The sequence below is a fragment of the Micromys minutus genome (assembly GCF_963924665.1).
Source record: "Micromys minutus genome assembly, chromosome: 1".
Taxonomy (NCBI): domain Eukaryota; kingdom Metazoa; phylum Chordata; class Mammalia; order Rodentia; family Muridae; genus Micromys; species Micromys minutus.
In genome coordinates, this window is record NC_137969.1 from 53,125,837 (window position 1) to 53,150,782 (window position 24,946).

The window sequence follows — 24,946 nt, forward strand, 5'->3', positions numbered from 1 at the left end:
GGGCTGACTCAAGAGTCAGCTGAGTGGGAGGCTGCGAGTGACTTCACCAGCCTCAATTAAGATCGGGTTTCTAAAGGGAGACCAGTCTCCCCTCACCCAGGCTCTTCTCTGCTCCCTCGGAGTGTTTCGGTCTTATCACTACATTTATAGATGTGTAAGAACACACACACATACACGTGTGGGGCAGAGGACAACCTGTGGGTTCTTACCTTCTACCGTGTGGGTCATACTTGGTGACAAGTGCCTTTAACGACGGTGCCATAGTCTCCCTCCTCCAAAGGTCGGAAGCACCTTCCACAAAGAAAGTTGAGCTTCGATTTGTTACCTCTCAACTCCACCCACCAGGGGTTCTTAGAGGAAAGTGGGGAAGGAGATTGGGGTCTGTTTCGAAGCCCCTGTCACCTTAAACCAACTCCTTCCCAACTCTGGGAGACAGTTCCCTGCAGCTCTTTTCTGAGAGTTGTTCACAGTGCCTTTTGAGTGGGGTTAGCTCAAGAGCAGGTTAGAGAAGTCGGGGGAGCCTGAGGTGGTAGCACATCCATTTTTCCGGTTACCTGAGAGGTGGGAGCCAGGAAGCTCACTTGTGTCCTCAAGTTCAAGACCAGCTTAGACTATATTGAGGCAATCAGTAGAAAAGAGAGGCTGGAGACATGGCTGCTTGTTACACAAGCCTGACATCACAAGTTCAGATCCCTGACACTACATAAAAAGTCAGGTATGGCAGCACACACACTGTAAGCCTACTGTGTGGGATGGGGTAACAGGGTGAAGTGAGGCTTTCTGGAAGCCAGTTTATCTCAGTCTACAAGCTGAAAGGCCAGTGAGAGATCCCATCTCAAGAAAATAAAATTAAATTAGGTGAAGTAGTTAAAGAAGATAACAGGTCAGCCTCTGGCCTCCACATGCAATGGGCACATTTGGACACATACCTCCACACACATCCTCACATGAACGTCTACAACAAAAACAAAAAGGGAAGACCATCTCTTCACTGGGGTCAGCTTCTCCAAGTACTGGCCAGTCTAAGACTTTTTCTCTCTCCATTTTTCTTTTACCTAGCCTTCCTCTTTTTCTTCTGCCATGTTTCCTTTTCCCCCTTTCCCTTTCCTTGTGGTTATTAACCTACCAAGGGTCTCAGGTGGGTCCTGGAAGTCACTCTTCAAGGTTTGTAGGCAGCAGTCCTGTTTAAAGTAGCTGGTCTCTAGGGCATGACTGGACCAAACCAGCATTACCCTGAAGGCCTGGAGCCCATGACACTGTTGAGTGAAGCGTGCACACATCCACTTCCACTGTGCATCACTTGTGGGCATCCCAGGAACCATGAGAAAGACACATAGATGAGGTGCAGACCAATACTCACCACCACTCACAGGAGACTAAGATACAAGTTCTTTAGTGGGTCAAGTAGCAAGTTGGTAGATTTAGTGACCACTGTGAAGTTGTTTCACAGAGAATGATTATAGATCAAGATGTTGGAATCTCTTAGTGGTTGCTTGAGAGGCAGGAGGATTCCAAGTTTAAGGGCTGCCTGGTAACTGAGAATTCATCTGAAATCTAGAATGAAAGGGGCGTTGGGGAGGGCTCATGGCACAGTGCTTACCTACCACAGGAGAGCTGGGTGTTTTAGGAAGGTCAAGCCCTTCTTAGAGAGACAGGTTGCTGAGCTATGGAGTCTGCTGTTCAGTGGAGAGAGTTGGACTACTTTCCTGTCAAGAGGAAACAATTCTGTAGAGAGAAATCTTTCAAAGGTTTAAGAACTTTCTTATACCTGAATTTTCACTTTTTAGCACTTAAGATAGTATCATTGGGTGTCATTTAGAGACATCTTTGATGCTCTGGTGAAGATAACAGAACTCGCCAGCATTCTAAATCCCACTTAGTCTTGGACATGTCAACCTTTGGTGGCAAGGGCTTGGTTCATCAGGTATTGGAAGCTGACAGGATGCCTACACAGTGTCATTCTGGAGAGCTGCTAGTGACTTATCTGGTGTCCTTACAGTGCTTAGGCAGCTCACTGCCAAGTGCTTTAGGAGTTTCTTAGCAAAGATGCTTTGGTCGGGTAGTTCTGTGCTGTGGCTTCAGTGATTTCTGAGAGGCACACCATTTATTTATTTATTTATTTATTTTTGGAGACAGGGTTTCTCTACATATCCCTGGCTGTCTTAGAACTTACTCTGTAGAGGTGGCTAGCTTCAAGCTTCACCTGCTTCTGCCTCCTAAGTGCTGGGATTAAGGTGTGTGCCACCACAGTGGGCAACACACCTTGATGTTACGTTCAAGCCTACAGTATGAAGCATCTCTTGGGGGTAACTGAGCATGTCCACCAAAACCTAGTCTCCTTGTGATCCCTGGGCTCACTGTTGCCAAAAAAAATTAGCTTAGTCCTGTATGATATGTGACTTATTAGGAGCTGAGGTACTGGGTTTCAAAAGTTGTAGCACTGAATTTGGTGCCATGCACCTATAATAGATCCAAACGTGGGAGACTGAGGCTGGAGGATGCAAGGTTCAAGGCTACCCTGGCAAACAGGGAAACCCCGTCTCAAAAAAGTGAGTCTGATGAATTTTGCTGTGCTGTTTATTTTCAAGGTCTTTTGTTCATTTTAACTTTACAAAATTCAAGCTTAAAAGGCTCATTTGATACCAGAGATGCTTTTATATAACTTCACTGAAAGCCTTTAGAACTCCTGTAAACCTGTCAAGGTAGGATTAAGAGCAAAAGTTGGGAGCCAACCGTGCGGGCTCCGAAGGTGACTAGGAAGGGTTAGCTAACCACGCCGGAGGCCCCAGAGCTTTGGTGCTATTGTTGGTCCCTCTCTACCATCCTTCTGCCCTTCCCCTCAGGCCTGCTCTGACCGAGAAGAAGGTGTCTGACCTCAGCACTCTGAACGAAGTGGGCTATCAGATCCGGATCTAGCCAAGCCGGGCCGGCAAGGCTTCTATGGTGCTCTTCTCTGCACTTTACCCAGCAGCTTCAGGACGAACTGCAACTTGTGGCGTTTTGATTTTGAAGGCTTTACCTGGAGAGAGAATCTGAGTGAGTTTGGAAAACTCACTGGGCAGTAGGCATGAAGTGACGGACAGACCCCTGGGTTGACCGACTCCCTCACTCAGGATCTCAAGAACAATGTTAACTGCAGCTTTCTATTTTTCCATTTGCCGACTGTTCCGCTTGCTTTGGCGTTATGCCTCGGCTGTAGTGACCGTTTATAGTCCGTCCCCACTTTTTGGTACAGTAGGCAACTCAGCCAGTATTACCGTCTTCTCAGCAATAACAAGCAAAGATGGGTAGGTTTTTTTAAGCAGTTGATATTACCTCAACATTTTGGCATCAGATATGCAATCTTAATGAGTTTTTATATTCTCTTTGTATTGGTTTCCTATAGGGATCCTGGTTTGGAGGGTTTTTGTTTTTTTCTGGTTCATACGAGATGAGATTTAAGTTGTGTTATATGCAGATGCTTTAGAAACACTAAAATTCTGGCAATAAGGGAAAACACTTTAGGATCTTGGAGTCACTTTTCTTAAAGCATCTGCTGACAGGTTTTCTTCTTCTAACAAGCATGTTAAGAAGCTCAAGTCCATGCTGTTGCTAACATTTAAGCCTTTTCTGAGTCAGGGAAAAAGTACAAGAGACCATGTGCACCCAAAAATGCAGCAGTACTGAGACTTCCCAGACAGGGCAGACGTCTGGTCAGCCTTGGTTCTTAGTGGCTCCTTGTTAATGTGTTCTGCTGTCTCCCATGAAGGCAAACCTGATGATGGACTGTTTTCCAGTAGCTTGTCTTTGGGTACCACTTTGTGGCATTAGGAGGCACCGGGGAAACCAGGACCTCTCGGAGCAAGCCTGTCTTAAAGGAAGAGTTCCAGCTCGGTGCTGTGCCTCAGGGTCACCTAGGCCCTGCAGCAGAGTGAGCCTGCCTGCTTCTGCTTGCAGCCCACGAAGGAGGAAGCACAGCTTCAAGTCTTTTATCTTTGTGCAGTCACGCCAACTCGGGAGGGCGGAGCCCAGCGTGCTCCCCTGTGACTGGGGAGCTCTGAGGAGCCAACATCTGCTCATTGAGTCTCCACCAGGAAAACCTAGGGCCACAAGGAGTGCAAAACAGAAACACAAAGACCTCACTCCACCCTAAAGCCAGCATTATTAATGACAAGTAGTTTTCTTGGAAAAGCTTAGTGTCCTTTAGAGGACAGGACCAGGAAACTAAACAGTGTAAGCTTCAAATTCTGAATTCAATGGTTTTCTCCAAAAATCCTGTTTCTGGAGTTGAAGGCGAGTTGTGTGGCCTGGCACATGCTTGGAGGCTCCTCTGGTTTGACACCCAGCACCCAAGGAAGCATCCTTCCTCCACATCTTCACACACTACCTGTTGTGAGCCTTGGAGCCTTGTGCATTTAAATGTTCCAAGGAGCAATCTGGCCAGTGCAGCCACCAGGCCAAGTGCCTGCAGCTGCCTGTGTTCAAGGGCAGTTCTCAGAAACCTTGATGTGTGGCAAGGGCAAGGATAGCAGCCAGCTGTGACACTTTGTTGTCTAATCTCTTCCACAACTATTTTCTCATTTTTAGGCTCATTTTTCAAGGCAAGATTAGTCAGAAATATTTAAAAGGCTCTTTGTCACTCAATTTTAATGCCTGTAGTTACACTAACTTCCAAAAACAGAAGCAAGCCCCAAAACATCTACATTCTAATGCAATATTTTATAAAACGAACCCAGCATGTCTTACCTCTCACTGGCCTTCTGCCTGGCTGTGATGGAGATGAAAACGGAGCTGACAGGAGCAAGTTTGTCCTATGCACCATGGCAAGATGCATGGAGCAGAATGACACATTTCAAGCTGACTGCTATTGACTGAAAAGTGGCTGGGTATTTTCTGCACACGTGAACTGTGAGCACACCCCTTTCCTGAGTCAGCTGTTTCCTAGGGTGTCCTCAGCTGACATGGGTGATCAAAGGGAAGCCTTTGCAACCCTTCAGCTCACCATACAAGGCTTTCTAGACTTTTATGTGCAACCTTATACAGTCTTTTTGACATACACTTCAGATTCTTGTTTATTCTCTTAAGACTTTGATCTGGACAATACATTTTTAAAAAATATTTCAGACAAACCGTGATTGTTTTAGTGGTTATTTTTCTAAGTCTGTGAAGACTTGACGGTATTCTACAGAACACCACAAGTGCATGCTTCAGGCTCAAATCTCTCATCGCGTGTCCACACACAGCATGTAACTGTAATAAAACCGTTCTGGAAACTGAAGGACTTCATGATGTTTTGTTGCTGTTTTATCCAATTGAACATAATGGTCATTTTCTCTCCTCTTCCAGACTTTGTTAAATATTACTCTGTTTTTGTATGGATCAATCACTGGCCTCTTAGCTTCATCCTGCTAATGACTGAAAAGGTACTGAGTTGAGGAAGGTGACAGGCCAGCATCTACAGCTCAGCACACTTACCACAAAGCCCAACAAATGTGCGAATATAATTTATTACACCTTACAGGAACAAAGTACAAAGAACTCTATGCCTTATAACTTTTTTCAAACAAAAAGATTAAAAACTAGCAGATGCTCAATCCTGAAAGACAAGATTTCAAGTGTTTATTATCTTGATGGCAAAAGTAAGAACTAGAATGTCATCACACTTTCCCTTTGCATTTGTAACCTGGCCAGCATGAGGCTGGGGATGGCTCAGTTAGAGGGCCCGAGTGTGACCCCAGGACTCAAAAGTAGTCTCCTGTGAGGAAGGCAGACTGGAGGGTCTCTGAGCCTTGCTGGTTGCCAGCTTATATGATGTTGGCATGCACCAGTCCAGCCAAAGAACCTCTTATAAAAGGTGGATGGCTCCAGAAGGCTCACCTCTGGCTTCTAGACACACGTGCTAGCAAACACACGTACACACACACACCACACATAGCCTGTACACACATTAGCCTGTGAGAGACCTGACTTCTATAGTAGATCAAACTTTGCTTGGCAGGTAAACACAAGGCCTAGAGGAGTCGCTGACTCCTCTCTGTCCACACAGTAGAGAAAATAGGTAATATTTATTGGAGTTTTAAAAGCTTGTGAGAAGTACTGTGTGGTCACAGTTTAGCAGTGATAAGCTAACAACAATTTATGAATTAACTGTATCAAAGAGCTGTACATGAAATAAGCCAAAATTCACATTACATTCATCAGGATATAAAAACTTTACAAAGGTTTTCATGAATGTTAGTTTGCTTACAATGATGTCTATACAAATTCACTCAACACACCCTAATTAAAGAGACAATTACCACTGTAATTTGATAGATTATGTCTCTAACCAGGACCTTTAGCACCGCACAAGGTAAACTGGACCATCAGCACTCTCGTAATAAATATTCCACATGGAAATCAGAGTGAGCCTGTGCTTGCTCAGTGCTCACTGGACACTTTAGTCTACACACCTTGAGGCAGAGTCTAGTAGACGTAAAATAACTGGAATAAATGAGTTAAAATTTTAAATTGCAAAGATTTAGTCTCTAAAACATTCTATTAATAAAACTCACCATAGAAAACATTTATTACTGTGCAGTGATGTCTTAGTAAAAATGCCTGTAATCTGAGTCTACTATTTTTAAAGAGAAATTTCTACTCACATTTAGAATTCTATTATTCGATACTTGTACAGGGAAAGCTGCTGTGTGCCAGAGCTCAAAGCTACAGCCAACAGTGAGGCTCCAGGTCTAAGCAACAACTCCCCATGCCGACTCCTGCATGTTGGATGCAAATGACAAATAGCCGTGGAGCTCCCGCTTCCCTCCAAAGACTTCTCTAGTAAATGTATACAAAATTGGCTCAACAAAATGTTGCTCCTGACCCAAGGGCCTTCCATCACCATCCAACAGAAGGGGAAACGCAGGAGATAAAGGCACAACCTGGGGACTGCCGTCTTGTGTCGGTCTTTAAGACACAGGGCCTTGTGTATAGACCTAGTCAGCCCAAGACACAAAGCCATCCTCCTGCCTGTCTCCCAGCTGCAAGATTAAGGATGTTTGTGGATGCACCTGGCCCATCTGCTTTCCTTGGGGCAATCTTTGTCCAGGACAGTAATGGACATAAAAGACTTTGCCTTTTTTTTTTTTTTAAAGACAGGTTTTATGTAGCCCAGGCTGGCCTCAAACTTGCTATGTTGCTAAAGCTGGCTTTAAACAACTAACCCTTTTGCTGCCACCTTCCAAATGTTAATAAGATTATAGGTATGCACCACCATATCTCCCTAGGAGCTCTGCTCCTATAAGACTGACCTACACTTCTCAACTACTTTCACTACAAACTGTAGGCACATCCCACAGCTCAGGGTGGCAGTGACACCAGTCAGTGTTCTCTACTAACACACTGTCAAGTGTTCTTTACAACAACACATTGTCAAGCTTCTTCAGAAGCGTGGAACTCTGGAGGAATGACCCAGTGATTTCTAAGAACAAGCACAGGCTTCTAGGTCTCCAGAAAAGGCTGCTGAGCTTTTCAGGTTCTGGCAGGACTACCCACCAGATGTACTAAAAATCACTGACTTCCTTGAGGGCCAAGGAGGGAAACAACAGTTTTCAAATGCTGTCACCTTTACCAGGACTTAGAAAGTCATCTACAATAACGTTCTTTAGACATCAGATATCAGGAAATTATTTCATTAAAAAACAGTTGTAAATTTCTTTCTTCCAATCTGTTTCAAGCATGTAACAGAAATTGAAAACCCCACATTACAACAATGAGAAACATGCAAACACTTAAAATTTGTACAGCCTTTGAAAAGAATCCAGACAGGAAGTTCTGGGAATGAGCGGTAGTCAGAGCTCAAGCCTGAACTTGGCCAGCAGAGGCAGGTGGTCTGAGGAGTTGTGCTCATTGGGAAGTCCATTCACAGTCCACAAGTCCTGTTCTGTTAGGAGTGACAGTCTAGCCAGAAGTTTCAAGCCACCAACCAAAGTAACGTCAGCTCCTAGAAACACACATTTAGTGAAACTGTCATTAAACAAGTTTTTTAAAAATCAAAACACTGAAACAGAACCCAAAGCCCACTAGAAAACTAATATGAAAGTTTTTGGAGTATAGTTTTATAAAATTATTACTAATAAATCGTTAAACAGATTCATGCTTTTTATGCCAGATATTTTTTCTATTTCAATTAATACAGTTTACACAATGTAACATAAAATTGCTAATAATCTGAGGTTGACAACCAGCCCACTCGGATGTACAGAGTGAAGCCTTGCAGGGGATGCTGAGGTGACTGCAAGGTAAGATGGTAAGATTTGAGCCCAATCATTCTCCACCCAAGTGAATGCATGCCTTAGACTGGAGCTGCTAAGCCCTGGCACACTCCTGCCATCTAGTGAACGCTGTAGGCATGGCAACTTCCAGACCTTACTGTCTAAACTGAGAGCAACGCACACTTGGTAGTTAGTTTAGTCAAATCAAACAACCTGATAATACGGATTCAAGATACTAAGGTTCCAGTTTTCTCCAAGCTCCCACTGGCTTATACAACCCGATTCCTTGAACTGTAACGAGGAATGTACTGCCAAGAGCTCGCCTCAGGTTCACGCCTAGGGTCTGCTATGGGCAGCCTGTCTGATAAAGAGCGATGGCAGCACAGGACTTAGTCTCTGGCTGGCACTGACTATGGCTGTGAGAGTTTGTGTGGGGATCTCTCTGCCTGGCTGCTGTCATCAGTCCAGCCCCGTGCGTTCTAGCGCTGTTTCCACATGCTTTTTACCTGGACCCCGAGCAGTGTCGTCCTTCTCTGCAGAGTAGAAAATGTAATCGACAGTTATGGCACTTCGAGAGTGGCAGGTGGTCACCTCTGGAACTCCAGTGTCAGGAACATAATGGGAATAGACAGATGACAAGCTGAAACCATGCTGCAGATGTGAGGACACTCTAAAGTGGAGAGAAAAGGGCTTACTATCCATCAAAGATTTCATAGGAAAAACTAACGTTTACTCCATTCTCAGACAAAGACTAAGGACACGTTTGATGTTCCTTTTCAGAGGGTTACGTCACAGCCTGGCTGAGATGAAACTTACAGCTCAGACTCAGACCTGCCTCAAATCTGCGGCAGCTCTTATCTCAGTTGCTTGAGTGCTGTTGTAAGTGTAAGCCACTATGCCTGAGAGCTCATAGACCAGGCTAGCCTCAATATCATTACATAGCCCAGACTGGCTTCCTTTTCATGATATTTCTGCCTCAACAACTGCAATGTTATGGTCACAAGTGTAAGCCCCACACCCAGCTAGATGAGTTTCACTTAAACGAACCATATTCCAAGTGAGGACTCCTTTAGTGATGCAGTAAATGTAAACAAACGGCATCTAAAACTCAGCAAATGGAGTAAGAAGTAACAATATACTAATCAGACCTTAAAATTATCCATGTGAGAGCCTCCGTTTACACAGTGAGCATATGATCCTAGAACAGCCTGCAGTTCTTGGCTCAGTTTCTTCTTTTTAGTTTCTGAGACAGGGTTTCTCCATGTAGCCCTGGCTGTCCTGGAACTCACTCTGTAGACCAGCCTGCCTGCCTCAGCCTCCTGAGTGCTGGGATTAAAGGTGTGTGCCACCACTGCCTGACTTCAGCTGTGTTTCGAAGGGTGCGATCAGTAGTCAGTGTGCAGGGCCACTTGGGACCATCTGGACCTCCACTGGCACAGAAGTCACGGGCCTCTCATGCTTGTGCTGCCTCATGACAGCTCCAGGGTGATTCACTCTCACCGCTGCAGCCAACACTTGGCTTGTTACTGACAAAAGGTGAAAGATTATTTTCTAATGACATAAATTTTAGAGCCATTTGTGCTATAAAGGAAAATTTATACACCATTGTAGGTGCTGAGGGACACACAAAAATTTGATTCTTTGGACTGGAGAGATGGCTTAGCAGTTAAGAACACTGGATGCTCTTCCAAAGGACCAAGGTTCAATTCCCAGCACCCAACGGCAGCTCACAACTGTAACTTTGGTTCCAGGGGATCTGGTATCCTCTCATAGACACACACACAGGCAAACTATCAATGCACATAACATTCAATTTTTTAAAAAGGCCCTTAATTTTTATAAGCTAAGTCAATAAACACAGGTAACTTCTCATGTCTAAAGACTTATAATTAGCGTTACTAAATGTAAAGGTGATGCATGTCTATAATTTCACATGTGGGAAGCTGGAGCTAGCCTGAGCTACACAATGAGACACAAAAGCAAGTTAGGTCTCCTTCAAATTGATGTCTTACTGTCGGTGTCTCAGTTTATAGATGGTGCTATGGATTCACACATTTGTCACACATCTTATACAATACCAGAGCTAGGGAAGAGCATGGGCATGCAGTGTGACTGTAGTTCATTGGAAGGAAAGAGCTCGAGCTAACCTAGGGTACACAGGTAAACCTTGTAAGAGATCTAACTTCTCAAAACCATCAATGTTACACCACCTTTATTTGATCAATTACAGGGGAACTTTTGCTATATTTAATATGTTTATTCACTAAAAATTGCTACTTTCCTTAATATGTTATTTATAAGAATTTTTTTTTGTCAAACAAGACACTCAAACTAAAACTAAAAAGAATGATGATAAATTGAAGGAGACATGCTTCTAATGTGGTACTTACATTTAAATACTGAAAAAAAAATCTAGTTGTAATATAAAATAAACATCTCAAGAACCTTAAAGAGATAAGATATAGGTCTCTGTCTTGATGCATTACCACACATCCACTGTTCAAGCATCCTTGAACTTGTTCCACACATCCACTTGTTCAAGTTTCTTTTTAACTGACAAAGGCGTCTTCATTCTGCTTCTGATGCTTTTCTTACAGTTCAAGAGAAAAGGACAATGCTCCTCTCTACAGCCTGGTGTCTGGGTCATGTTGCCTGTTGCCTGGGATCTAAGTGAGTTAAATAAGACTAAGGGTCCTTCCTACAGAAATTGAGAAGATAACTTTCCTGTGACCTGGGCTCTCTAAATACATAATGGCATACATTTTAGGGTTCCAGGGCCAGTCCAGGCCCACATGCTGTGTTTTCAGAACACTGCCTAAGGCACCAAAGCATAAAACACTGCTTTAGGAATGCACTTGTGCTCTGTGAATCCTCACAACCCAGGTAAGGAAATCGAACCCTAGAGATGTTTGATTTTCACAGCTAAAAAGCAGTAGCCAGACCTGGAATTCATGTGTATTTGTCTTAAACCCAGCAGCCTTTGCAGCGTAAAATAGCACTGACTCCATTCTGGATCCAAGTGTTTTCTGAGAAAGAATTTTTTGCATTATTCAGTTAAAGTCAAGGACTGTGCAGTGCTGCCTACTGGAACTTACTTGTCAGCTGACACTGGGACCCCTGCTTTCTCCTGCTGTGCTTGAGTCAGATCACTGTCTGAAAAAGCAGAGGGAATCATGTCAATCCAATGTGCATACAGTTCTGTTCTAGTTTGCCAGAGCATAGCTATCTCTAGTCAGACTCATGTCTAGTTTAGATGTTTGGTTAAATGCTTGATCTTATAGCCTATATTGGATGGTCTACAGGGATGGGGGAGTGCAAACAACTATGAGGTGACATGCAAGTTACTCATGCACAGTAACACATTTTTGTTGTTGTTTAAGATTTATTTTATGTATGTGAGTACACCGTTGCTCTCTTCAGACACACCAGAAGAAGGCATCGGATCCCATTACAGATGGTTGTGAGCCATCATGTGACTGTGGAGAATTGAACTCAGGACCTCTGGAAGAGCAGTCAGTGATCTAAACTGCTGAGCCATCTCTCCAGCCCAGAATTTTACTCTTAAAAAGGAAATTTGAAGCACATTAAAAAAAATGCACAAAAGCCATTTATTTTTGTATACATGAACATTCATCTGAGATACTCAAAGTTTGACATTTTAGCTTTAGGACTTCAAAGGGAAGACCATAACCCAGCAGACTGCCAAAATGTACCCCCACACTCACCTGTCTTTTCTACTTTGGGAACCTGCTGTGCCTCATAAACACAGTTCTGAGAGATGCCTAGGTTTGGGGGCCAAATTGGAATAGATAAAATTCTTTGTCCCCGTGAAGACTGTTCCTGGCCAGATACCTGCACAGAATTTCAACAGGCATCTTAAGTGAACAGACTTTAACTATTTATGTACTGAAATGTTTATGTTTTTCTTGGGAGGTAATCAGAAATGATAAGCAGGCCCTTTATTCCCATCCAGATACAGCTCAGAAAGCACTTGTCATTACATGGAAATGCAGGCTTTTCACATGTGTTTCCTTATGTGAACATCTAAATGTCTATGGCTTCCCGCTAATACTGTCTTACTCTTTCTGGTATCTGTAATATAGTTTCTACTGTGTCACATGCTAAGCTCTAAAATCAAATTTAAAGCTATCATTGAAAATTCTGTTGGTGGAGGACTTATTTTAGTTAAATATACTAAAAATCAAATGGTCATGGAGATATTATTCAGAGCCTTATAAAAATAATTCTATGCTAAAGAATAAAAGTATTTAGCAGTAAACAAGGAAAACATTATGTAAAAGGTAACTTATATAATAAATATTAAGTTACTGTATTGTCCACGTCCAGCATTCAGACCTCCTCCTACCCCTTGTGAAAGGGGCTTTCAGGTTATCCTTGTCTTCAAACTTCTCTTTCTACCTGCTAATTGCTTTAGACAGAAAGCTTTCGTAAGTGAAAAAGACAAAAATCAAACCCCGTGAATAAAAGCACTTGCTCATAACTGTGGGGATCATCACATTTCAGTGTAGAGGTATTAGACACCCATGTTTTCACACAGCCATGCTAGGACCATCTTCTCTCCACTGATCACCATCCCCTCATTCTGATGGGCAGAGCAGCCAGAGCTCGTTTCCTAACACAGAGGAAATGAGCACTTACCTTTCCAATCGCAAGACCTTCATAATTTAACTTTCCTTCCTTTATGAAACTATAGAGTGGAGATCCAGGAACAGAATTAAAGTCACCACACATGACAATGGGACAGAAGCTGCCATCTTTCCGAAGGGCCACACTGGAAATTTCCGCTAGCAGCATTGCCAGCTGGGTCAGCTTAATATCACCACGCCGTGGATTATACAGCAGATGAGTGTTAGCTACGCAGATAGATGGAGAGGCAGCGCGTGGGATCTTGGGCTGCAGGAGTAAAACTAATCCAATGTTGTCTCTGTCCAACAGAGGAATGTCACGGCGGCAGAACTCCACTGGGTTCACAGATAAGAGTGAGAATTTGGAATGTTTGAAGCAGATGGCACAGCCATCAGGTTTCCTTCCTGTTTTCATCTTATATTCACAGTGATAACCTACAAGGAATGGATTTTAAAAGAGAGACTATGTCAAATACATTTCCCTTAAGATTTTAAAGCAATTTTGACAAAGCATATTCTACAAGACAGGATATAAGGATATGTTAAAACCGAAGTTTAGGCTAGAGTTGGGCCTAAGAGTGTTTCAGTTTCAGCACTGAAGAAAATAAATTCTGAAAAGTCTTATCTTGTCTCTCTCTTGGTGGTGGTAGAGGTGCTGCAGGTCATAGCAGGCAGGCACTCTAGGATGGATCTCCAGTCCCAGCCCAAGGGTCTTCTGAGACAGGGACTCACCAAGATTCTCAGGCCATTCGTGAACTTGTTACATGGTCCCAAGTGGCCTTGAACTCCTATCATAATGCTTCTGTATCCCAAGTGCTGGGATTATAGTGAGGCTCACCACACACCTTATAATGTAAGGCAGGGAACAGTCTTATACACTTGTAATGCAAGCATTTGTAAGGAGGCAGGTGAATTATGAGTTTGAACCAACCTGAGTCACACAGCAAGCCCTCGTCTCAAAAACAGTATGCCTAGGTTTTTTACTAGTAGGTCAGCAGGAACAGTACTTTGGTCTTTTTGTTCATCTTCCCCCACCTCACTCTCTGTGGCATGAATCCACTGGAGCCTTTGCCCTGCTGGTTCTACTATCAAGAATGCTCTAGGCATGGCTCCCCTTTCACCTCCCACACATCTTTGTCCAATCCTCACCCTGTCCACGAATCTTGCTGAAAACCTAAATCTTCCCCGTCTGTTTTCCTTGCCTATGGTCCACTTAGACACATCCCACAAGGGAAGGAGGCCAGCTGTGGATGTGTCTCATTTCTAGAACAGTGAAAAGGTCAGACAGGTACTCAGAAGGCACCGGATAAATGAATGAATGCCATGCCGGCACATGTTTTATGCTTCATGCCTGGAGATGAGATGATTCTTAAAGCTGCTTCATCAAACAAGGCATGGGAAATCCTCCTGCTGATAAAGTAGGTGACCCAGTTCCTCATCTGCAGCACAGACCCGCAGTGGTACAGTAGCTGAATGACTCCTGGAGGCCTTCCCTTGTAAGATCAGCATGGAATTTCCAGCAGAAATGCTGCAGGATTTGCTTGACATTTTGAATAGTATCGCATTTTAGAATTAAGAGTTATCCCAAAAGTGCTGAAAATGCTCGGCGGTTAAGAGCAGTGGCTGCTCTTGAAGATGACCTGTTCCGTTCTAGCTCCTACATTGTAGCTCACACTGCCTATTAATTATAATGCCACAGGAGCTCCCTTTTCTGGTCTCCACAGGCTGAAGACTCACACATGGTGCACATACAGACAATACACATATCTGTAAAATAATAAAAAAAATTAAAAGCTATCCCCAGGGCTAGAGAGATGGTTCAGTGATTAAGAGCACTTGTTGCTCTTGCAGAGGACCCAGGGTCAGTTCTTAACACCCATATAGTGGCTCACAGCCATCTTTAACTCCACTTCTAGAGTGGATAACTAACCTTTTCTGATCCCCAAGGGCATAAGAAATGTAGGCATAATAAAAATAAATACTAAGAGCTTTTTTAAAATGTTAACTCCAAATATATTATTTTTTGTTTAAAAACTTATGTTTTAATAACAAACAATTCTGCAAGAATGAATCTGGTTAAAACAGTAACAAAAAAGTAAACAAAGGTTATACTGTACCCAGTGATTCCAGACTCGGCCTGATCTCTGTCCCATAATGATCTTCTTGAACTTCCTGCAGACAAAGCACCTTGAAGAAAATGTGGCACAAATTAAAACATCCAAGTATGAATTCTAATTAACCTATACAGTAGACATTAACATTGCATATATACTTTTTCTTATTTTTAGAATTAATGCTATTTATTTTTATTTTTGGCTTTTCAACACAGAGTCTCTTGGTGTAGCCTTGGCTATTCTGGAACTACTGGCCTTGAACTCAAGAGATCCACACACCTCTGCCTCCCAAGTGCTAGTAATAAAGGTGTGTACCAACTCCACACAGCTTGTCTTTTTTTTCTTTTTTGAAAAAAAATTACTACTCATATATTCTATATCACAAGAAATATGTTTCTAAATATCTTATAATACACCCCAAAACCATGGCCCACACTCATGAAATAGTATCTTATGGGCTAGTTCTTGAGAGAACTTTTTTAATATGTGAAGCTGTCTTTCATGAATTTCCATGTTCATTGTTACTAAAGTTTTGGATTCTTTTTAAAACAAAAGACTGTCACTATATCACCCAGAACAGCCTTGAACTCAGAGTGGTCCTTCTGCTTCAGCCAAGGGTTAGATTACAGACACAGCATCACACTTGGCTCAGGTACTTTCTTTTCTTTAAAATAAAAATTTGATATTGTATTTTATGTATATAAATGCTTTGCCTGAGTTCTGTGCATCATGTTCATGCAATGACCACAGAGGCTAGAAAAGGATGTCAGACCCCTTGGAACTAGAGTTACGGATGGTCATGAGCTGCCATGTGAGTCCTGGGATTGAACCCAAGTCCTCTAGAAGAACAATCAGTTCTTAACCACCAAGGCATCTACCAAGCCCTGCGAAGCCCTTCCTAAGTGGTTGGTTTCATCCCAGCATCCCCAGATCACCCACTTACACGCCACCCCCCAAAACCCACTATTTCCTTAGCTGGACATGGTGACACCTTACCTCCCCTCCCCCAAAAAAACTCCACTGTTTCTTTAGCTAGACATGGTGGCACCTGCCTGCCACCTCAGCACTTCATGGTAGAGACAGGAAAACCAGGAGTTCAAGGTCAACCTACGAAAACTTGAGGCTCCTGTGAGGTATCAGAGATCCTGTCTCCAAACAAACCCAACTGGCATTCTTTAAATGCTATCATCTTACTATGTAGATTTTTTTTTTGCACAAATTACTGAAATTTCAAGTCCAATATTTTTGTTTAAAATGCTTCCAGTCTGAGTCTCAAAGTTGACCAATACTTTAAAACTTTCAGCTTTTTGAAAAGCTGGGTGATTATTTCTACCAGTGACCAACAGTAAGAAAGCCATACCTAGCTACCAATGGCTCCTTCCCTAAGAGCATGAAGTAAATAAAACACTGCCCGTGACTGCACACTCATCAACCACACTTTCCTTGGATGAAAATCTTTAATACTGCTTTACACACTTACATCTGCATCAAAATGTTTGATTTCTTTCAAAATATTGGGGAACCGAAAGCTCCAGTGTAACACTGGGCGTCGGCAGTGTCTGTAGAGGTGGGAGTTATCCTCCAGTAGCTCCTGCGAAAGTATGTTGTAAGACATCACTGAGAAGTCAAACTTATCTTCATGGCCCTCACACGTGGAGTCAACATTTTTGTCTTCCAGGTTCTTTGTTTTCTCTTTATTATGGCTACATAAATACTCCCAATTCCTTTTTATTGTTCCTGTTAAAATGTATTAGACAAAATATATCAATCAAATGAGACCCGATACTTTCCTGTATACAAATACTTTAAAGAAAATGCCCTCAGCCATGGAGGAAAATGCTTCCCTAGGAGATAGCTACATGACACTGACTAGTTGCAAGCTGTCATCAGGTGGGCTGACAAGGTAGCAAATCCATATACTGACTGAGGGCTACCAAATCTTTCTGAAGGCTGAAAACCTAAGACTATGTGTGGCTGCGCTTTCCCATTTGTCCCTGGTTAAGACTGCCATCAGTCATGCTTAGCATTCTTCAATACAAGGGAAAGGAAAAGGGAGGGGGAGGGGAAGGGGAGAGGAACTGACTTTGCCTGAGTTGGCTTTCCAGAGATGACTTCCCACATTTCATTCCCTATTAAGACCACCAGTTACCTCAGCTCAGAGCCCTAGTTTACACAGGGATGGAGGGTGGTATGAATGACAATATGTGGGAAGTGGTTAGTGTCTAAAATGTTACAAGTGGAAAGTGCAAACAGAATGACAAAATCAACTGTTACAGGGCTGGAGAGATGGCTCAGCGGTTAAGATCACTGGCTGCTCTTCCAGAGGTCCTGAGTTCAAATCCCAGAAACCACATGGTGGCTCACAACCATCTGTAATGGGATCTGATGCCCTCTTTTGGTGTGTCTGAAAAAAATTTGTTTACTTATTTTATATATATATAAAAAATAAGTAAACAAATCTTTAAAAAAAATCAACAGTTACAGATCACGGGTTACAGGATGAGCCTTGTAATGTAATGTAGGTACACAAAAACAGTGTTGGTATTACAGAATGCTCCAGATAAACAGCAGAGACTTCTGACTGAGTCTTGTATACAACCCCCAAGAATGCACCACAGATCATACTATGCAAAGACATACAATTCTTCGAAAAAGCAATAAAGGTGGATAGAAAAAGATGAGATTCTGTAATTAAAGACACCCTTCCACTGATAAATAATCATCTTTGGAGGATGCATGTGTGTGTATGTGTACACACACACACACACACACACACACACACACACACACACACTGTCACAGCCAGGCCTGGTGACACATCTATAGTTCAGCACTCAGAAAGCTGAAGTTCAGGATTAGCCTGGCCTACATGTAGTGAGATTAAACCCTCCCCTCCCCCCAAAAAACAAAACAACAAAAACAAGGTCGAACACTTATCTGGAAAGCAGGTTCAATGCCTCCTGCCAGGAAAAAAAAATGTAACTACAAATGTTTGTTCACCTTTGATCTGGGGTCTTACTATGTCCCACTAGTGAGACCATGCTTAATGGAAGGGAAGCCAGGAGAACAAAGAGGAACATTTAGTTACTCAGAAGCTCAACAATGAAGAAAACCTAACTGGTGCTAATGTTAGCACTTGGTGATGGCCAGCCAAGCATACTGAGGGTATAGAGCATCTTTTGGCCTCAGACTGTCCTCCTCTAGCCTACATGAAGGTTTTCATTTCACTAGGCTATATAACACATACAATTCTACTAAATAAAGTTGTCTGGATATGGGGCTTATATCTGCAATCCCAGAACTCAGGAGGCTGAGGCAGAATTCCTAAGAGTTTGAGGCTAGCCTGGGCTACAATGAATCCATCTCCAAAACAAAACCAAAACAAACCAAACAGGAAATAGACTGAAATGGTATGCTTATATGCAGAGTGTAAAGAAAATATGCTACCATTTTAAAAGTCTTTTACATTCATATTCATAATTAAAATATGCATACCCCACATACAGCTGCCAATAAAGTATACCGTAGCAATTAACTATGCCAGATTACTTTCCTTGGTCTCTAAGCATCTCCCTGCTACATACAGGTAAGAGACATTTGCCCAGACATTAGATAATCAGTGTGATCAGTGAGGCTGGAGGGCAAAGGCGCTAAGGGAAGGGCAGGGAAAGGGAAAAGGTGGAAGGAAATGAAATCAAAGAAAAGTTTTCTGACAACTGCAGAATTCTGTCCCAAGCGGCAGCCCCATGCCCAGGTGAGTGAAATCCATTAGCCCCTCCCTCTCCTGCACTGAGCATGGGGAAATCTCACCCCCAAAGGCTTACAATGAAGACTAACAACAGTACTAGCTCTGCACAGCTACACTGACAGAAGCCTATTCACCAACTGGGCTGTTGGTTAGGCATACACTGTGGTCTCTGGATATAAGCAAGACAGAAGAGCTCCATCATGCCATGTGGAAGCCTTCACCCACCGCAGCACCATCCTCTGTCACTGTCACGGTGACATAATCAGTGAAGGTGAAGAACACTCATCAGAGCTCCTTAGACGAATGTACACAGAGTGGCATGTAAATACATGAGATTACTATGTCCTTCTTAAATAACCAGGACCAGTGGATTACCTGGTTAATATGGTGACTTTCAAACTTGTACAGCGTGTGGAGCCCTTTGGCACTGCTTTTCATTTCACAAGGACACCAAATCTCTGCTGAGGGGAAAACATACTGTCCATCTGACCACAGTTGTTTTTACTGAATAGGTGCAAGTGTGTTCACAGGCTAGGCTCCATGGAGGACAATCTCAAAACCATTGAACAGTGAACAGTCTCTGGCCATCACATACTTTACAACATAAATTCACACTGCAAAATCTTATATACCTTCCATGTCAGGAGGAACAAGGTGATCACAGCAGAGAAGAGAGATGAGTCAGAGAAAGTGAGCAATAGGCCTGAGCAGGTATTGGGGTGCCTAATTAAAAGTCATACAAATTGTGTCATACAAATCCTTCAAATACCACTTTAAAGTGACAGGCAAATTAGTAATGCTGTTCTCTTGATTGGAAAGTATTAGTGAAATATCGGAAGTCACATATGTGGCTTAACGAAGAGCCTTTTCCTTATTCTCAACACCTAGGAGGAATGGACAGATAGAGAGTCAGGTAGCAATCAGAAATTGTCAGTATGTAGCTGCAATTCCCTACCATTTCTGGGAAAACTTCTGAGTAGCCACTATGAAGCCAATAGTAAGTTAGGCATGTACACATTATCTTGCTTTATCTTTAACAGATATTCAAAGTAAGTATTCTTTATTACACTAGAAAACCAAGGAACATAGGTTCAGTGATGTCTCCGAGTTCATGCCATAGCGGCAGAGTGCACATAAGGGTAGGGAGTACTTCCTAAACTTTACAATGCTTGTGTAGCCTGTCAAAATTCTATCTGAGAGAGCACAGAATTATCAAAAGTGACAACAGGAATGGAAGTTGGCCTGATCAACAGCAGACATGTAATCAGAAACAACTGGATCCTTTGGAGTACAGATTTCAACGCCTCATAGGAATCTTACCTCTGTATACTAGTCACATACTATACACATAGGATTCTTACACTATACACACATAGCTGACGCTCAGTTCCTTAGCTCTGCCTCAGCTCCCTACACACCAACTGTCACACAGCCCCTCTAAAGCATCCTCATGAAGACTAGAGTGGGTCAGAAAGGCGTTCCCAGCTCTTGCAGACCTTAGTATACCCTGGGGTTACAGCTGGTAGGAGGACAAGAGTTGTCTGTGAGTAAAAACAGCACGAGAAAAGCTGATGGAAGTTCCACAAAGCCAGCAAAGATATGGCTTCTTTTCTAACAAGTAACCACTGTGACTCCCTCAACAGTCTATCTAGGACTGGGTGTGTAGCTCAGTACCTGAACAAGCACAAGGTGTTGGGGTCAATCCCTAGCATTGACAAAGAAGGAAAAAATATACACTTAGGATATTTATAGATGCTAATTTGGGAAATACAGATTTAGCAAGCTAGAATTTTACCCTGTAATATATTATTTATGACTGTTTCTAATAAAAAAATCCTTTTATATTTTAAAAATTACTATTAAAATGAGAACACAAAATTAATATTTTTTAGATCAGTGACCTCCACTGCCAATCTCTATGTCATCAAAGTCTCTTCATAAAAAATGTCATGAGAACTATTCCTTTTTTTTTCTTACAACTTTATTTTTAAAAAAGAGATACATGTACAGATTTTAAAAAGCATTTTGGCATAAAACTATATGAATATATTTTTGTCAGTACTTGATTTTTTTTAAAGGTTTGATAGTATGTATTGAAATCTTACTAGTTACCATAAGAATAAAGTACACGCGTAAAACAAAACATAACACAGAAACAGTCAGTTTTCTTGGTGTGTATAGATTAGACGTAATGATTTTTAAATACCAAAAATTGCCACAAAGCTATATTCTTAGCTCTTGAGTTATTGATGACTTAAGGTCTAGGTGTACCCTACTCTGAGTGGGTGCTATACACTTGTTTTTCTTTTTGTTTTTTTTGGGTTTTTTTTTTTTTTTGCTTTTTTTTAATAAGAACTATTCTTAAGCTTTATATTACCTACTTCTGTTTTCTACAGTCTAAATGGGAGTCATTTTCTAATGTTACAGTCATACTTTACTTATGTAAGTACTTACATAGACTATATAGGTCTTTTTACTTATAGTGCTTTCTACTCTGATAGAAAAACACACGTAGTAGAAAATAAAGATACATCCCTAACACTGAGCAAGTACTGGCTTAGAATAAGCACCTGTACCACTAAAACATAAAGAACAACTTCAGAATTCGAAAGGATGGCTTCAACGTGGCCTACCATCTGTGTCTATTCCCCACAAGAGAAACAACTCCTTTACCTTGGTGTTTTCTTCGTTTAGATGAGGGCTCATCTTTGTCAGAGTTCATTACGTAACGAGAGAGATGGATCAAGGATGTGTGGCTCAGTTGGTCAGGTCTCCAATTATACTGAAACTGAGTCCCAGACTCAAACAGAAAAGGTGGTCTACAGTTCAATGAGAAATGCCTGCTACTGAAGTATGGGTAGGGTGCACGTGAGTAATGTCCCGGCCACCTCAGACAACTGGAAATATGTCTGAGCCAGCAGTATTTCTGCAGATCCTCCCAAGGTGTGGTCCAGTCTCGACCCAAAGTCTTTAGGGGATAGGGAAACATAGAGTACCTAGAAGAAAAAGCAGACACTCCTTGAGGTACCACTTTTTGTTCAGCTGTAGTTTATACAAAATCCAAATCTATCTTCTCTAGGTGAGATGTGGTCTCACATTGAACTTTATTTCTAAGTCTGTAAGAATAAAGGGAAGAGCACCCATCTTTAATGGTGGTTGGCATCAATACTCAGTGTTTTCCCCTCAACAGTAGTAAATAGTATTCTAAATCCTAACAAGAAAATACTAGTTAGGCTGCCAAGATACCACATACCTCCTGCTCCCAACATCAGTCCACAGTCCAGCTGAGAGGTTAACCTACTCCCAACACACCAGTAAGCAGAATAGATTTCTAGCACCAAAAATTCAACAAAAATAAAAGCCAGAGCAAGCGTAACAGTTAAGTAGTAGGATGTAAGAAAAAAAATGTCTACTTCCAACTACAATTTAGAGTAAAAACATGCTTTGGAGCAGTATTTTTATAACAAAGTTAAATTCTTCCTAAACACTGGTAAAGCTAAAAGCAAAAATCTGTCAAAGGGTTTTAGCTTTAGCTCCTTCCCATCCTAACCAATGGGTGGACAACGTGCTTTTCTGTTCTACTTTCTAAGCATATAGCCTCCTGGGGAAAACTAAAAAGCATAAGGATTATTTATAAAAATCCACCTACACCCCAAACTGACACCATTCTTATCAATTCAAGCAAAGTACATTAAGACTGTTACTTTGTGTATTTGCAGGTGTATGTGCTCTGTATGTACAGTCCTGAGGGTCACACCAGGAGTCTACTGGTCTTCAACTTGTATTCGGAGACAAGATCTCTGTCTGAACTTGGGAACCCCAACAACTGAGTCGTCTAGACCAGCAGGTCAGCTCTGGGATGCTCCTGCTCCCCAGCACTATGGTTACAAATGTGACACCTTTCCCACCTTTACATGGGTGCTGGGGACTCCAATTCAGGTCCTTGGCCTTGTACAGCAAGCACTTAAACAACTGAGCTATCTTCCCAGCCCCACAAGAATATATTTAATAGACATGTTGCTCTCAAGTTCTCAAAAAGCACTGAATCCTTACTGTGTTATCTGGCAGTATGTTGGGGTTTGTGGGGTTTGTGTCTCAACATCTACTATCACTGTTTCGCTTAAGATGCATTAAGATTTGTTATGTCCAATTTATTATCAGAAAAGATAGCTTGTATTATATATTTGAAACTTAAGTACTTTTAAACTACTTCCTAAGTAAATATTTAAGGGCACAACATGGGCACTGTATCTTGTAAGGATTTCAGCACTTGGACCTTGTTTTTTTTTTTTTTTTTTTTTTTTTTTTTAAATTAAAATTGTTTGAGGTGGCCATGCCTTTGATCCTACCACTCAGGAGGCAGAGGTGGGCAGATCTGAGTTCAAGGCCAGTCTGGTCTCCACAATGGACTCCAGGACAGCTAGAGATACACAGAAAAACCCTCTCTCTAGAAGAAAAGCAAGCAAACAAAAAACCCCATCCATTCAGTACAGGCTGGCGTTGGTCTCCTAATCTTCCTGCCTCCATCTCCCCAGTGCTGGAGCTGTTTATTTTCTGTCTTGAAATGCTTCTATATACTGCAACTTGCACTGTGACACTTACTTGGATTGGCAGTGAGCTTTTGAGGGCTAGAAAGTCTGTTTTTTTTTTTTTTTTTTTTTTTTTTTTTTTTTTTTTGTAAGCCCAGTCTCCACCCACGGGACAAGCACACAGCTGTACTCAGAATATGCCATAGCACGGGAACAGGGATGGAGTTAGAAGATCCCAACGATTTATGTAACCATAATCTGCTATTTCCCATGCATGGTATGCTACACAGTTTCAAAGGTTATACAAACCATTGGAATCTTAATATCTAAGTCCTCAAAGTTTATAGGAGAAAAACATAATCAGTACATCAAATCTAAGATTCGGTGGAGACTAGTTGGGGTGACGTTATTAGAGGCTGCATGTACTGTGGCGCTTTAAAATTTCAAGTGACATTTTTTATTTTTGGAGGCAGAGTGCCATGCTGTCTAAATCCAGGCAAGCCTCAAATTCATGATTTTCCTCCCGCCTCAGCCTCCTGGGTATGGACGCCCGGCTCTCAATGAACGGACTGAAAAGAAAAATACCCAGGATGGAGCGAGAACTTGGTGAAAAAGTTGGCCTCCGCGTGACCGGCGTGTGCGAGCCGCGGACGCTGCCCAGCCACCCCGGGGCGCGCAGCCTCCCTCCGGGCGGGGCCCCGCGCGCGGGCGGCGGCGGACGTGGAGGCCGCGCGAGACGGGCAGGACCCCGGAGGCCGCCGCCGCCGCCCGCCCGCGCGTTACCTCTCCCTTGGCGCCGCCGGGCGCGTCCCCGCCGCGGACCCTCTTCCTCCGCCTTCCTCCCGTGCCCCACCGCCCCGCCCCGCTGCCCGCCCCTCCACGTCCCTCCCTTCCTCCCACCGGCCGCTCGCTACTGACCGGCCTCGCCCGGCCACACAGCGGCCGTAGCCCCTCCTCACACAGCGCCACGTCTCCATCTTGGCTCTCTGTGAGCGCCCAACACCCGGGCCTGCGGCTGTGTCTCAGCCCCGGCCACTCACTGGGCCCTACCGGATCCCCATCACTCGGCTCCCGGCCGGCCGCTAGGCATGCTGGGAGGAGCGTCTAGCAGCAGGCTGGTTCGCCATCTTGTGTTCTGGGCAATTCCTTAAGCAGCACGATTCCAGGCAGGCGCAGAGCGTGCCCAGACAGCCATTTCCGGGTAGGGCGGAGCTCCAGGCCTCCTCTTAAAGAAGACAGGAGGGTATCACTGGACAGTTTTACTAGAAGCAGGAGCTGCAGGAGACCATAAAAGTGTTTTTACGTGCTTCGGTGGATCCAAATGGCAGATTCCCACGTTGAGGAAATATTCTTCTGTGGGTTCCGGTAGAACTTTATAATTGATTTTGTGGAAATCTGAGAACCCACCTGTACAAATAATGTGTTGATTGTCCGTGTCTGTCATATCTCACGAGTGTTCTTGGAAAACTTAAATGGAGACAGGACAGGAAGAATAGAGATGCAGAGGGAACCTGGAGCCAGGGTTGCTGCTTGCCTAGGTTCTTTGGTAGAGCTGTGTAGCTGCGGGCAGTAGTTTCTTGAGAAGTTTTGTTTCTTTTCTTGTGTTAATTTTGAGATACTTTACCCTCCGTGAATACTTGGTTTATGTTGTGTAAACACTCCAGGAATGGCGAAT

General features: G+C 42.9%; 2 protein-coding genes across 3 annotated transcripts in view; one reads left to right on the top strand and one right to left on the bottom strand.

Moving 5' to 3' along the window:
- VASH2 (vasohibin 2) overlaps positions 1–5,117 on the top strand; it is a 30,401-nt gene extending 25,284 nt beyond the window's left edge. Inside the window, exon 8 of the mRNA XM_080941320.1 lies at positions 2,844–5,117. Coding sequence (XP_080797446.1) covers positions 2,844–2,916 — 73 coding nt within the window. The 3' untranslated portion in view covers positions 2,917–5,117. The remainder of the gene's footprint in view (positions 1–2,843) is intronic.
- A 456-nt stretch (positions 5,118–5,573) lies between these two features.
- Positions 5,574–24,328, bottom strand: ANGEL2 (angel homolog 2). 2 transcript variants are annotated; one of them, XM_080922647.1, is made up of 9 exons: positions 24,190–24,328; positions 21,416–21,738; positions 16,475–16,731; positions 14,998–15,067; positions 12,894–13,315; positions 11,960–12,086; positions 11,330–11,387; positions 8,741–8,904; positions 5,574–7,963 (listed from the first exon to the last, which is right to left on the bottom strand). In XM_080922647.1, the coding sequence occupies exons 1-9, from the start codon at positions 24,246–24,248 to the stop codon at positions 7,812–7,814; spliced, it is 1,632 nt and encodes a 543-aa protein (XP_080778773.1). In that variant the 5' UTR covers positions 24,249–24,328; the 3' UTR covers positions 5,574–7,811. The 2 variants fall into 2 exon arrangements, with proteins under 2 accessions (XP_080778773.1, XP_080778774.1); XM_080922648.1 differs by lacking the exon at positions 24,190–24,328 and adding an exon at positions 23,857–24,095.
- Positions 24,329–24,946: the final 618 nt, after the last annotated feature.